The sequence below is a fragment of the Hirundo rustica genome, chromosome 16, assembly GCF_015227805.2.
Source record: "Hirundo rustica isolate bHirRus1 chromosome 16, bHirRus1.pri.v3, whole genome shotgun sequence".
NCBI lineage: Eukaryota > Metazoa > Chordata > Aves > Passeriformes > Hirundinidae > Hirundo > Hirundo rustica.
The window spans coordinates 13,297,600-13,312,716 of record NC_053465.1 but is presented as its reverse complement, the minus strand read 5'-3'; the positions used below and the strand labels follow the sequence as shown (position 1 = coordinate 13,312,716).

Below are 15,117 nucleotides of genomic sequence, written 5' to 3'. Positions count from 1 at the left end.
ACTGAGGGAGGTGGGGACTGCGGCGGTCAGGGCTCACAGGGAGGGGGGTTCAGGGGCTGCTGGATGTCTTGGTTTTGACTGGGAGAGAGAATTTCCTCCCCAGAAGCTGCTCCAGGGCTGTGTTTGGGATTCAGAGTGAGAACAGCGTTGGTAACGCACTGAGCTGGAGCCCTGTCGAGCTCACTCCAAGTCAAGGACTATTTGGTGTCCCATGCTCTGCCACCGAGGGCAGAGAATGGCCAGGAGACCCGACACAAACTGCCCAGAGGGATATTCTGGACCACAGAACTTCTTGCCCAGAACAGAAACTGGGAGAGAGTTGGCCAGGAGCCACCAGTCACTGCTGGGGGATGGGTGGGGCATTGGTCAGTGGGTGATGAGCGACTGTCGGGCACTGCTGGTTTCTCTCGGGTTTTATTCCGTTCTCTCTCCTTTTCATTACTATTTTTAATAGTAGTAGCAGCAGTAATGACAATATATTTAGTCTTGTTTCAGTTATTTGACTATTCTTATTTCCACTCATGGGTTTTACCTTTTCCTAATTCTCCTCCCCATCCCACCAGAGCAGTGAGCGGCTGTGTGGGACTGAATTCTTGGCCGGGGTTAAACACGACAATCCTTACTGGTGCTCAACTAGGGCACAAAGAGTTGAGATAATAATAGATCAGAGTGTGTAAAAGTTGTTGTAAGCATGTCTTGTTTAATAGCTGTGGGTCACAGTTTGCTCTCGGAGTTACTGCCCGTGCGCTCACGGGTGCATTTTATAGAACCTTCCTGGTGTGTGTGGTCCCGTGGGAATGTTCATTCTCCCTGGCTCTGGGCTAAGGTTATTCTGTTGTGGTTGGTGACACCGGGCTGTGGTACGAGAGAACGGCTGGAGCGGAATCCAATCTGCCGGCTGTGCTCAGCATTGCCGTTCCTGCTGGCTTCGGGAGCCATCCAGTGGGAACTGTCAATAATTGCACCTTTAGGATTTTCTCCGGCGAGAGCCAATGAGACGAATCTTCCAGCGTGGCTTTACCTTTGCCTTGCCTTGCCTTGCCACCCTTTCCCAATGCTCTGTGCATACCCAAACCCTGAGGTGAAGTCCAAGAGGATGGGCACGCAGACAGAGGGGTCTGACAAAACTGGGGGTGTGGTTTAAACTTGTTCCTTTTCCTTTTCTGCATAGCTGCCTTCCCCTGCCCGGGTCACTCTGCTGCACCTTGCCAGGTTTCTTAGGGGCAGAGCCCAGCAGGTGCATGGCCTGGGCTGTGCTTCAGCTCTCAGGCAGCATTTTTATTACAGAAACTTCCCTGTCTGAGCATCCCAGAGGCACTGTGGCAGTCACACTCCCACCACCAGACTGTTCCTGCTGGCACCAAATCCCCTTTGCAGTGGGCAGCTCAGGTGAGCCAAAGGGTGCCCCCACTGACTCCCCCCACACCCCCCACTCTCACACAGTCAGACCAGGTTTCCCACAGCAGGGTCTCACAGGTCTCATTCCACAAAACAGTTTATTCACAGCACAGGAACACAGAAACAGCTCGAGCCAGTGCCTCCAGGGAGAGGCCTGGAACCCCTGGGCTGTTACACCTTCACAGTCCAAGCACAGCAAAGTCTCAGCATTTCCTCCCGAGGCTTGGCATCTGCCCTGTCTCTGAGTGGCCACTGACCCAGCTGTGCCACAGGTCCCCAGGCTCTTTGTCCTTCCAAGGATCAGCAGATCTTGGGCTCTTGCCTCGGGCTCCTGCCAGCCAGAGCTCAGCCTGGAGCTGGCAGTGCAGCTGCACCCCGAGATACCTGCCCAGGTGTATTCCTCAGGACGTGTGCTTTGCAGCTGCCAAGGAACTGCACACAGGGACTTCTACTCGGCCTCTCAGCACCGAGCACCGCCCCAGGTGCGGGTGTGTGTGAACGCGCTGCGGGACTCACGGCCCTCGTGGCTGAGCAGGACATGCGGCACGGGGAAGCTGCTCCAGACCTTGCCAAGCTGGAGAAGAGCTGCAGCTGGAGCGTGTGCCAGAGACTGCTTTGGGAGGAGAGGAACACCAACCCTGGGCTGTGCCAGACAGGTTGCTCTGCCTGTCTCTTGCCTTTGTGCAACGAGCGAGGCTGGCAGGGCTCTGGAGTGTAAAACCTGCCCCAAAGAACCAGATGGGCTGGAGGAACAGACACCGGAGACTTCGCCAAATCCAGCCAAGAAGGGGTAAGGAATGAGAGTGTCACCAACTGGGACAAAAAAGCCTTAACCAATACCAATTTGATGTGAATAAGCAGACACTTTTTTATTCAGGTGCTGGGGAATAACTCCTCTGGAAACATGTTCCACTTAACAAACAAACCCCACCCATTTGATATACTTTTTCTGCTGAATCATTGTTATGTACATTCTTTTACACACTATGCATACTATGCACGCTCGTAAATTTAACCTTGACATTGATTGGTTCTAATAGTTAACAACTTCATCAATATTCTTATTCTAAAACAATCATTGGTCATTTTTCCTGAGGTCTACTGATTGGAATCCTTAATATTAAAATCAAGATGGGAAGGGCAGTGGGTTTCCAAGCAGTGTTACTGGTGAGTGTGACCACCACAGAAGGGTCCAGTAACTTAGGGGGGGTGGTTCTACTGTTACACATTCCAAACGCAGCACTCCTGATAGTTCTATACCTTATCTTTCACAATTTTCTACTTATAAACATAGCTAACCCTTTTATATTATTTGATTACTTGATCAAAATATTCATAATAAGGAGCAGCAGAAGCCAGGGCAGGGGAGACTGGCAAAGGCGGCAGAAAGGTGTCTGGGCTGAAGGGGAGCCTGAGGAAAGGGGAGAAGAGGACTTTCCCTCAGCCCATGCTTCTCTTCTGTTGCTCAAAACATGACCAAGGGATCTCACGTTGCCAGAGATGGGCCAAATATCCAGTTTGCTGCAATTTCCCCAGTTGTGCCTGCTTGGCCACGACAGTGAAGAAGGTCTAAAAAAGGAAAGGGGGCAAAGCAGAGCCCAAAGTGGGCATGTTTGGAGTGGCAATTCCTCTCATTCCTTCCTGCTGACAAGGACACTCTGCCTCACAGAATGACAGGACAGGAGGAGGGAAGGGGTCTGTGGACAGGAGTTGTCACAGTGTAATGGTTTTAATTTAATAAAACCAGGCAGAAACACCAATTAATATAGGGGTTTTAGTATTTATTTTCCTTTTGTGGGAGGGAGAGATTAGGAGGAAAAAATACCAAAGCAGGCTTAAGCCTAAAAATGAACAAAAAAAGTTTTGTAAACATACACTAAAAGAATGAAAAAAAGTTGAGAAAAAAACCCCTAAACTAAAACAGAATGACACTTTAAAACACACTTCTCTCCTCTTACAAACTATTAACTTTCTTATTGAACAACATAGAAAGACACAATTTAGGATTTTCAGTTAGTTTCACTATTTAGACATAATTACTCATTACTTTTTAGGAGAAGAATCTCTCTAAGATCTTTTCATGAAGACATTTGCCACAAGACAAAATAGTCCAGTGCTCCCAATGTCACACATCTGCTGCTGCCCGGAGTTTTCGCAGACAGCGATGTTCTGTCAGCAGAGCTTCTCAGTGTATCTGGGGTACTATTTACGGATACTTCTTCTAGTCTAAAATCATCTTTGTCTCAAAGATTGAGACCTCCTTTTAACCCAGGAGCAGGGGCTATAAATTTCCTAAATAAATCCCAATTACATCAGTCCACACTTTTGATTAGAATTAGCATTCTCCCCACCAACACTAAGATGCTGCAAAGAACAGTGAATTTCTCCATAATTTACCTTAGAGAAGTCTGGTTAAAAATGTCCACTTCACCAATCCTATTCCAATATTATTAGTTCTTTCACTTCTAATCTAAGCGACTTCATTCAGTGTCTGTTTTACGTACCCTTGTGTTCTCTTTCTTCTTTCTCTCAAGGAAGAATTGTGCTTTAAAAGTTCCATGTTGCTAGGAAAGGGTTAAATCTGCCCGGGCCTGCAAGGGCCATGTGCAGGCCCCAGGCTGCATGAGGCTGAAGGAAATGCAAAGCTGTGCTGATGGAAGAAGCTGGTAGACATCCTTTTTTCCACCCCTTGGTTTCATCCAGGGCGGCTCAGCTCAGAGTTGTTATGAAGCTGCCGGCTTTTTCTTTCTCTGCTGCTAGAGGTGATTAAGCTGGGCCATGGCTTGGCCCTTTCTGCCACGGTCCGAGCACGTGGCCAGCATTGCCAAACTGCAGCTGATTTCTTCCCTGCCCGCAGCGGAGGAAAGGGGCTCAGCAGGCCCAGGCGCTCTCTGTGAGGGCAGCGGCCCTCAGAGGCCCAGCTGGGCCCGGCCCGGCCACCCAGAGAGGCAGCAGGGCCCAACCCGGGCCAGCCCGCCGCCCACGGTGTTACCTCATGGCTGATTGCAGAGCGAGAGAGAGCCTGATCTGCTGCAGATTAGTTTTAAATGTCCCCTCCGAAGTCTCATTGACATTTCCCATTGGTCAACCCAGCTGCCAATATCCTGGCCAGCTTTTTGATAGGTCCTTGTCCTCCCCCCCCCAAACCACTGCACAGCCAGGGCAGGGAAAAACATTTCACATTTTTCAATAACCAGAAAAAAAATTGTGCCAACCCATGATACACAGCCAGGTCACACGGAGGGGGTCCCACAGGGCTGTCCAAAGGGGCCTCCAGGTGGGCCCCCCTCCCCCCCAGGTGTGGTGGGCTGTTTCCATGTGACACAATGTCAGCGCCGTGATGTGACAATGCAGTGATGTGACAGCACCATGATGTAACAATGCCCCATCACTGGGAGACCTCTGGAGCACCAGGAGTCAGTGTGGGATTGTAGCACTACGAGAGCTCTTGGAAGGAGCTGTGGAGCTCCATCTCACTGCTGGTGTCCTGCCAAAAGGCAGAGGCACTGCTGAGTGCACCTGGAATTGGGGGGAGGAGAGCAGTGGGCTGATAGAGAGAGCTCAGCTGGTGAGGCTGGGGCTTGCGGGGTCTTCTCTAGGACCCTCAACTCCTTCTCTTGCACCTGCTGTGCAGCAGGCTCATTGAGCTAATGCCTGAGTGTCTGTGTCTTCCCAGCTCAGCCCCTGAACTCCACACCTGGGAGACTGAGCCACCAGGCTGATGGATTCTAACCTGCTGGACCTCCCACTCGAAGTCAAGATCTATGTGAAGCCCAAGTCCAGCACTGTCTTCTGCAGGGGAAAGCTGGGGGAAAAGGTAAAGGAAGTAAAAGAGAGCAGAAAAGCTCTCCTCTTTCATGGGGTCCCTATCCTGCACAGTTCTTGTGGCCACCTCATCTACAGCAGGAACTGCAGCCCTACAGTCAGGCAGGACTGGGCAGCGGAGGGAAGCTCCAGGCTCCCTGGAACACAGAGAAGAAGCACTTGTCAGTGTCCTCACTGGTTTCTAGCACTGTGCATGTGTGTGGCCAGGTCCCTGCCTGCAGCAGGTGGCTGTGTTTGTCCAGGTGCCACGGCAACGAGCCCTTCCAGCTCATCCTGCCATGTCCAGCCAGGCTCTGGTGCACCTTTGAGGGAAACTCCAACCTTCTCCTGCTTATTCTGTTGGCATATTTGGAACAGCTTGGGTTTCCCTGGTTGGGGAATGCACACACTGTCCTCCTCCTCCAGCTTGCACTGCACCTTCCCAAGGCAGAGACTTGCCAAAGGCGAAGGCAGAGGCAGCTGACACAGCCCTTGCACCTGCCTAACCCAAGGAGACTGGGTTCCTCTATTCTCTCCTGGCTGCATTCGAAGCACTGCGCTTGACCTTTTCAGATGGACGGTTTATTTGTGGGTGGGTCAGCAGTTCTTCCTGGTGGCCTAAGGTGTCTATTTGCTGGTGGAGTTGCTGCTGGGGTTTGTCAGCCCATCACAGCCCAGACTGGCCCAGCATGGCCCCACATTCTTTCTGTGAGGGCCTCCGTGCCTTCAGAAGGATGGAGAAGACTGTTGGTCTTCAAAGTACCTTGCTGTTTTCACAAGCACCACATGGCACCTCTCTGCTGCTCCCTCCTGCCTCCTTCATACTCTGGGAAATGTCTCTTACAGCTTCACGGGCCATGTCTTTTCAATCTTGATGATCCCTACATCCGCCGCATGAGCCTGCAATACAACTGCCTGCATGACCCTCACCTTCAGGACTACCACAAGCGCAAGGACATCCTGTGGATGCTGAAGAGACAGGGCGTCATCACCAGGGACAACAAGGTAGGTTTGGATATCAAGTTGATCAAGAGCAGCCCTCTTCAAGCGGGGCTCCCACAGCCCTTCCTGCAGCTGCCTGCTGCTCTCAGAGGCCAGGGCCGTGTGCTGGTGTCCCTGGGAGCAGAAGCAGCGCCAACATCCCCCAGTCCAGCCCTTCTCAGCCTGCCCCACACTGCTGTTCAGCCCTGGCTGGGGGGACATCAGTGCCTCCAACACCAGGGTGTGGGGAAGGGCTTGGGGGCAGCTCCCCTCCCACTGGGGTCGGGCTGTTTTGGGGAAGGCCGTCTGCACGGCTTGACAGGGCTTGGGGGATTCTGCCCTCATCCCTCCACAGGTGGTTTGCACTGTGAAGGAGTTCAATGAGTACAGGCACTACCTAACCAGGATCAAGCTGCAGTCAGAGCAATTCTTGAGGCAGCAAGAGGTAGGCAAAGTGTTGTGTTCAGGGGCACGGGACTGTGCAGGGCTGTGCTGCTGGGCCGGGCGCTGGGGCGGGGAAAGGACTCTGCGGCTGGGCGCTGAGCTGGGCACGGGCAGCAGGGCCATGTGCAGGCACACGCGGTGCTGAGGGAAGCCCTTCTCTCCTGCCCTCATGGCCTGGCTGAAGCAGGGTGCTGGCCTGGGCCCTGGGGAAGCCTCAGCATGCAGGGGCCCAGAAACATGAGCACAATATGGTGTCACCTTTCAGGAAGGTCTTCTGCCACTTCTGACCAAATCAAAGGATAGTCCCCAACTGCCGGGAGCCACTGACACTTCCAGCCAGGCGGAGCGGTGGCCACAGGCTCAGAAACCTTCTTGCCCATGTCCACAGAAAAGTAAAGAGAGCCCCCTGAAATCAGGGAGATTGAGAAGAGGCAAAATAGGTTTGGACAAGGGCCAAACCTATTCCAGAGCTGAGCTGGGCACTGCTGCTGACTCCCAGAGGAAGCTGGACAACACTGCTGACAGCCTCTTTAAAGCTGTCTTTGAGCAGCTGACTGCAGCAGAAGCCCAGAAGCTCCAAGAGCTGGTTGAGACTGTTGTGCACGAAATCTTTGGGAGGCTCAGAGTCCCCCTCGAACACTATGTCAACTTTTTAAGGAGGGCTGCTCGGAGGATCAGAGGAATAGTTTTTAGTGGCTGTGTGAAAACAGAGACATCTCTAGACCACCGTCAAGAAATGGAAATGGTGGGCAAAGAGCTTGTAGCAACGGTGTTGGAGATCTTGGGGAATCATCTGGAGTCCAAAGCTTCTGAGCCAGGGAGGGCAGCCAGGCGGAAGGAGAAGCCTTTTGATGGAAGAGCCATCCGAGCAGACAAATCCAAAGATGCTGAAGCAGACAGAGCACGTTTACACACTTGCTTTGATAAACTCACCAGACAAGTGGTTAAGAATGTTCGCTGCCTCTTGAAATCCATGGTGGCTTCTCAGTTTGAAGGAGGCTCCTGCTGTGACTACACTGAAATCCTGAAGCTTCCCAAGGGTAAGGTCTCCAACAGACAGATGCAGTCAAGATTCCATGGAGCACCTGAAGAACAGAGCTGGGAAACAAGCACAGGAGTAAAGCTGCCTCCCTTAGGAACACAGCTGCAAGCAAAAGGGACTGGCTATGCCAAAACCATGGAGACCAAGAATCCTGCAATGGTGAAGGAGAGATTGGTGAGAGAAGCAGATCCAACAACCTCAGGCAACACTTTGGATATAAGGACCATGGCAAATCAGATTGTTCAGTCCATATTAGAGCGCCATGTTTGCCATGGGCCTGCACCAACCTCCAGACAGAATTTTCAAGGACCTATCCCAAGTCCAGCCACATCCCAAGGTGGAGAGGAGAGCTGTGCTGCTGAGAACACTCTCCCCTCCGTGGACCCAAAGTTTTCCCAACAGCCCATCCCTCCAGAGGGTCCGAAGCCCCCTGCCCAGGCCGGAGCACGGCGCAGATCAGTGCACCCAAAGCTCATCTGAGGTGAGCGAGGTGTGTGGCAGGAGAGCTGTAGGGCTTCTAGATGGCAAACCTGACACCCTTGTTCCATCAATAAAGACTTTACTCCTAAGGCTTGCTTATGCTTCCTCCAAACCAGGTCAAACTGCATCTAAGCGTTGCATTTTCCCTGCTGTAACTTGTCCCATCCCCTTCCCTTCTACAGCCTCAGCCAATTTTATAGGGAATCTGAGCTAGGGAGGTGAGGAGTAGCCAGCATTTTTGTCTCACACAGCAAGCTTTGCTGTTGGGCGAGTAGAGGGACGCATGGAGGCAGCTTGGGTTTCACTCGTGTGAAGGACAACGATGTCTTTGTCTTGCAATCCTTTTTGTAGGGCCCTTTCTCCTCAGACCGAGCTGCCCCAGAAGCTCTGCATGAGCACTTGCTGTTGCTGTGCTGGGGATCGACAGCAGCTTCTCTGTCTGAACACTGATCTGCACCTTCGGGTCTTGCCTGCCAGGGGAGGGAGGCAGGGAAAAGGTGGAGGCCCAAAGTTTGTCCTGAGTTTTTTCCTTTTGTTCATGTCCTGTCCAGGATTGGAATGGCCAACCCACATCCCCTTGGGATAGCATAATGCAGCTGCTCAGCAGTGGTGGTCTGTGAGCAAGGGCTGGTGGAACAGTAGGGGGGTTAAATGGGCTGGAAGACAGGATGCGAGTGTACAGCTGCCATCAAGGGCCTGTCTTTCCCCAGGTGATGAGATAAGGAACAGATGGGGACCTACAGAAGCTCTCGCCGCTGGGGCTGGGCCTGCCCTGCAGGAAGGGCTTGGAGCCTGTCTGCAGCCCTGGTCTGCGCCCGGCAGGGCTCGTTCCATCTCCTGCCTCAGGCTGCGCGTGGGGTCACTGGGGAGAGTCGCAACAGTCCCGGTCCTGCCGCAGCTCCAGAGCGGAGGGGCCGAGGTGCCTCTGTGGGCGCTGCTCCCCTCGGGGGCTGGGCAGGGTCTTGCACAGGTCCCGCTCCTGCCGAGGCTGCCTTGTCTCGTCTCTGGCTGCAGCCCGGGGTCCCTCAAGGCAGGCGTGTACCACATTTACCTCATCAAAGTGTGTGAATATCTAAAAAGGGGGTGCCAAGAGGCTGGAGCCAGGCCCTGCTTGGCAGTGCCCAGCAATGGAACAAGAGGCAATGGGCAGAAACCCTTAAGCAGTAAGTTCCACCTGAACATGAAGAAGAATTTTTTCCTGTGTGGAAACTGAGCACAGGAACAGAATGCCCAGAGAGGGTGTGGAGTCTTCCTTATTGGAGATTTTCCAGAACTGTCTGGACACAATCTGTTGTTGTGTATTATTTGGGTTTATATTGTATTTCATTTTTATATTGGGTTTTGTAATGGTTTCTTCTGTACCCCCCTGTTCCCCTGGAAAATGTATCATCCCGAAGTTTGTCCCTGCCCCTTTTCCCCGCCCATCCTCTCACACTGGAATGTAATCCAACTCTGTTCCACTCCCACCTTATCCCCGATTGGGTAGTGGCTTGTTCCCACCTCTAGCCCCTTCCACCTGGATAAAAGGCGTGAAGAGCATGTGGAATCTTTCTTGGCTGGGGAACAGGGGCCGGGCTCCTGACCCAGGTAGGGGCAGGACCACAGGAGAAAGACTGAATAAATCCCTGATTCCCTCCGGATCAAGTGCAGAGACCCTTCTTTTTGCCATCGACGGTGCCTGTTGTCTCTAAAGGGAAAGGTTCACAGCTGCTCTGGGATCTTCAGGGCCCTGAGGAAAAATCCTTCCAACTGTGGTTTGTCTCTCAAGCTAGCCAAGGCAAGAACGGAGCCAGAGCGCTCTGTGAGAGAGAGACTAGCCACAATTATCAGCAGAATTAAGAGGGTGTCATCCTTTAGCTTGTAGTCACTGTTACTGTATGGTAACTTTAATTCTGCGTTGTGGTTGTTGCCTTAATATCTTTTGGAGAGAGCACATTTCTTAATAGATCTCATTGTGTTTGTTTGGATTGTTGTGAAGTTTTTTAGTCAACAGACATTTGTGCAACATTGTAGAGATTATATTGAGATTGATGGCCCACAGAATTTGAGAAATTGGATGCCAGAAAATAGAGATGAGATCATTCTAGCTATGTTAAAATGGACACTCGACAAAGCATGTGGTATTGTAGAAGTAAGCTTATGTACCTTTTTATTGGGATGGTCACATGTCTTTTGTGTGCAAACCAAGTTGCAACCTCCATCAAATAGATGAGCGTCAGAATGTGTGGGTTACATGGGCAAATGAGACAGGCCAGAGTTCTTTCTGTTTATGACCTCTGCAGGGAACCCTTTTTGACCTTGTCTGATAGGGATTCCTGGGATAAATGTGTCAAAGTTTAAAAATTATAGCACAGGCAATTGCAGAAAAGAGATGTCAGATGCGCGTTGTGTGGCTGAATTGATTTCCAAATTAACAAAGCCATTGCCATGGGGCCCACAAGAATTGGACCTTTTAGGGTCTCAGCCCATTTGGCAATTCATCAAAAAATTGGACACAAACATGTTTTCGACTTGGTGGGCCTACATTTGCAGGTGTTCAATTTAATAACTCACATAAATGGTCAGGATGGACAAATGTGACTTCCACGTTACTGTGATACACATTTAAAGGCACAAACAGCTATTGTGGAAGTAACACTACCTCCAAATCACCTCAGGATTTTGGATGCCTTGGAATGGAAACTATCAAAAGTCAGATGAGTCTTTCGAACAAGGGCACTCCCAAAGCTCTTCCCCCAAATGTGTTTTTAATTTGTGGAGACCGTGCCTGGCAGGGAATTCCCTCAAATGTATTTGGAGGTCCATGTTACTTGGGGAAACTAACTCTGTTAGCCCCTTCCATAAGGCAATTGCTTAACATGATCAGGGCCAATCAAGTGCAAAAGAAGAAAAGGTCATTAGGATTAACACAAAAATGTAATGATGAAGTTAATTTGATGAGTGTTACAGCCAGAACCCTATTAGCTATATTTACACCAGGTGCAGCTGTTGGAAATCCTTTGAATAATTTAGCATGTTTAGCTTGTTGGGCTAAAAACCAAGCAAATGAAACTACTATGGTGATAGAAGAATTGTTAATGGATCAAAATAGCTTGAGGCATGCAATTTTACAAAATAGAGCTGCTATTGATTTTTTGTTGTTGGCACAGGGACATGGATGTGAGGATTTTGAAGGAATGTGTTGTATGAATTTGAGTGATCACAATGAATCCATACATAAGAAATTGCAATATTTACGACAGCACATTCAGAGTATCCAACAAGAGCAAGGCCTGTTAGATAGCTGGTTGACCAACTGGTTTGGCAACATTCAAGGTTGGCTGAAAGAACTAATTAAAGAAGGCCTGAGATTTTGTGGATATTTGCTAGTATTTGTTCCTGTTGGATGCCTGGCACTATCTTGTGTGAAGAAAAGTTTAGAGAAGGTAGTGAATCAAGAATGGAGTGTTCAAAAAGAAAAAGGGGGAATTGTAGAGGAGTTTGTGGAAGAGCGAGGCCACAATCTTGTGCTAGGAGGTTTGAACAACCCTTGCTATCAGAGAACAGTATGAGACCTTGTACTGTTCCTGTGCTGTTCCTGCACTGCCTGAATTAGCAAGAAAGTAGCAAATGTAATAACTTGTTGGTACTTCTCAAGGATGCTTTCTCAAGGGTGCTGAAGACATGTAACAACTTGTTGTTCCTTCTCACGGATACTGAAGACAGAAATGCTGATCACAAGACAGAACAAAGTGACCATGCAGCCAAAAGATGTAGACCAATGGACAGTCATTTAGAGCATCTGAACATGAGTTTTTAACCAATCAGCTATTGTTTAGCAGTGCTTGCTTTAGCCTTTAACGGCACAAATACAGGGTTTTTAGAATAATAAAGATATATCAAACCTAATAATATTGATGTCCGTTTGATACTCGGCTCCTTTCTTGCAAGATCAAGGATCATGGATTGTGTTATACGGGGGTTCATACTAAGGGGGAACATGGTGTAGGTGGATCAGAAAATCTGTACTTTCGAAATACCTCAGGCAATGGGGAAAGAGAAAGGGTGTGATAAAGCTGGGAAATTAGAATAAAAGCAGGCTACTTTTTTCAACTAATTGTGAGAGATCCTGTTGGACACAACCCTGATGGATTCTCTCCCTTTCTTCATTAATAAAGTATCTACTACAGGACCAGAAGATCCAGCAGAAAGACTTGCAGAGTAAGTGCTATCCTTTGCCATGGTGTCATTGCAGGATTGCAGGGCAAAGCTGGAAGAGCTGGGGGCAGGTGTCCTTTGACTCACACAGGTCTGCCCAGTGAGGATCAGACTCTGAGTTTGGGCAGCAGCCTCCTTACTCCTGCCCTCAGTTCAGTTCTGTTCTGTAAACTTCACTGCATTTCCCTGCAGGGACATCCTCATGCTCTCAACAGCACAGTGTTATAAAGTGAAAGGGCAGAGCTTAGACAAGTCCCTGCCTTTAACAAATTTCTGGCTTTTAGACAGCAGCTTTATTGAGGCAGCCAGCACCCCAAAAACCCACTATTCCTTGCAAGTTCTTAATAATGACCAGTTAGGCCTATTACAACATGGATTATTTATTGAGTAGACCAAGGAAAAAAGACCTAAAACTTTAAACAGAATACTTATGACACAAAAGGAACTCCTAGTAGATAAAAATACAGTACATGATAATATAAAGGTACCTATATTACAGCTAGTGAAGAAATAGTATAGATTAGGAGTCAGTGTCACTTACAAATGAATGATAGTGGTGTGCAGAAAATCTCCTAATTCCAATGTCTTAGCATCGAGGACAACTCTCCAAAAACTCAGAGAGTGTATAAGAGATTTCTGATTTCATGAAAATCATAGTGGTTTTTTATAGCTGTAAAAAGGGCTTCACTGTCAGTCAATAAGTTTGGTTTATCCTTTTCTCACAGCAAGACAGGATGTTTATTGCTGGCTAAGGAGGTTTTCAGCTGAGATAATTCATCCCATGACAAATCATTCTGGTCTACCTTAGCCATATGGGACAGGGAGGTAAGCTTTTGCTGCATCAGGGGGTGAAAGCCCAGCAGGTGCACGGTCTGGGCTCTGCTCCAGCTCTCAGGCAGCATTTTTATTACAGAAACTTCCCTGTCTGAGTGTCCCAGAGGCACTGTGGCAATCACACTCCCACCACCAGACTGTTCCTGCTGGCACCAAATCCCCTTTGCAGTGGGCAGCTCAGGTGAGCCAAAGGGTGCCCCCACTGACTCCCCCCACACCCCCCACTCTCACACAGTCAGACCAGGTTTCCCACAGCAGGGTCTCACAGGTCTCATTCCACAAAACACTTTATTCACAGCACAGGAACACAGAAACAGCTCGAGCCAGTGCCTCCAGGGACAGGCCTGGAACCCCCGGGCTGTTACACCTTCACAGTCCAAGCACAGCAAAGTCTCAGCATTTCCTCCCGAGGCTTGGCATCTGCCCTGTCTCTGAGTGGCCGCTGACCCAGCTGTGCCACAGGTCCCCGGGCTCTTTGTCCTTCCAAGGATCAGCAGATCTTGGGCTCTTGCCTCGGGCTCCTGCCAGCCAGAGCTCAGCCTGGAGCTGGCAGTGCAGCTGCACCCCGAGCTGTTTCCCAAGGACCCTGTGGTAATCAATCACTGCACCTCCAACAGGTTGCTCTGCCTGTCTCTTGCCTTTGTGCAACGAGCGAGGCTGGCAGGGCTCTGCAGTGTAAAACCTGCCCCAAGGAACCAGATGGGCTGGAGGAACAGGCACTGGAGACCCCGCCAAATCCAACCAAGAAGGGGTAGGAAATGAGAGCAGATGGGAACACAAAATCCAGGGCAGGGGAGACTGGCAAAGGCGGCAGAAAGGTGTCTGGGCTGAAGGGGAGCCTGAGGAAAGGGGAGAAGAGGACTTTCCCTCAGCCCATGCTTCTCTTCTGTTGCTCAAAACATGACCAAGGGATCTCATGTTGCCAGAGATGGGCCAAATATCCAGTTTGCTGCAATTTCCCCAGTTGTGCCTGCTTGGCCACAACAGTGAAGAAGGTCTAAAAAGGGAAAGGGGGCAAAGCAGAGCCCAAAGTGGGCATGTTTGGAGTGGCAGTTCCTCTCATTCCTTCCTGCTGGCAAGGACACTCTGCCTCACAGAATGATAGGACAGGGGAGGAGGGAAGGGGTCTGTGGACAGGAGTTGTCACAGCCAGGTCACACAGAGGGGGTCCCACAGGGCTGTCCAAAGGGGCCTCCAGGTGGGCCCCCCTCCCCCCCAGGTGTGGTGGGCAGTTTCCATGTGACACAATGTCAGCGCAGTGATGTGACAATGCAGTGATGTGACAGCACCATGATGTAACAATGCCCCATCACTGGGAGACCTCTGGAGCACCAGGAGTCAGTGTGGGATTGTAGCACTACGAGAGCTCTTGGAAGGAGCTGTGGAGCTCCATCTCACTGGTGGTGTCCTGCCAAAAGGCAGAGGCACTGCTGAGTGCACCTGGAATTGGGGGGAGGAGAGCAGTGGGCTGATAGAGATGGCTTAGCTGGGGGCCCTGGGGCTTGGGGTGTTGCTCTAGGGCCCAAGAACCTATGCTCTCTTGCACCTGCCATGCAAGATATTGAGCTACTGCCTGAGTGTTTGTGTCTTCCCAGCTCATCCCCCAAACTCCACACCTGGGAGAATGAGATATGGCCGAAATGGATTCTGACCTGCTGGACCTCCCACTTGGAGTCAAGGTCCCTGTGAAACCCAGATCCAAGACTGTCCTTTCCAGGGGAAAGGTGGGGGAAAAGGTAAAGGAAAAAGAGAAAGGTAGAAAAGCTATCCTCTTTTATGTGGTCCCCATCATGCAGAGTCCTTTAGGCCACCTACAGCAGGAGCTGCAGCCCTTCAATTAGAAAGGTCTGGGCAGCAGAGGGAAGCTCCAGGTTCCCTGGAACACATAGAAGAAGCACATATTTGTTCTCTTCATTGGTTTCTGGCAGCTTTTCACA

At 50.3% G+C, this 15,117-nt stretch overlaps 1 protein-coding gene across 1 annotated transcript in view; it reads left to right on the top strand.

Annotated features, from left to right (window-relative positions):
* The window catches only part of LOC120759944 (centrosome-associated protein CEP250-like), a 36,708-nt gene extending 29,695 nt beyond the window's left edge, over positions 1 to 7,013 (top strand). Inside the window, exons 32-34 of the mRNA XM_040079689.2 lie at positions 5,075 to 5,215; positions 6,049 to 6,207; positions 6,893 to 7,013. Of these exons, the coding sequence (XP_039935623.1) occupies positions 5,075 to 5,120 (46 nt within the window). The 3' untranslated portion in view covers positions 5,121 to 5,215; positions 6,049 to 6,207; positions 6,893 to 7,013. The remainder of the gene's footprint in view (positions 1 to 5,074; positions 5,216 to 6,048; positions 6,208 to 6,892) is intronic.
* Positions 7,014 to 15,117: the final 8,104 nt, after the last annotated feature.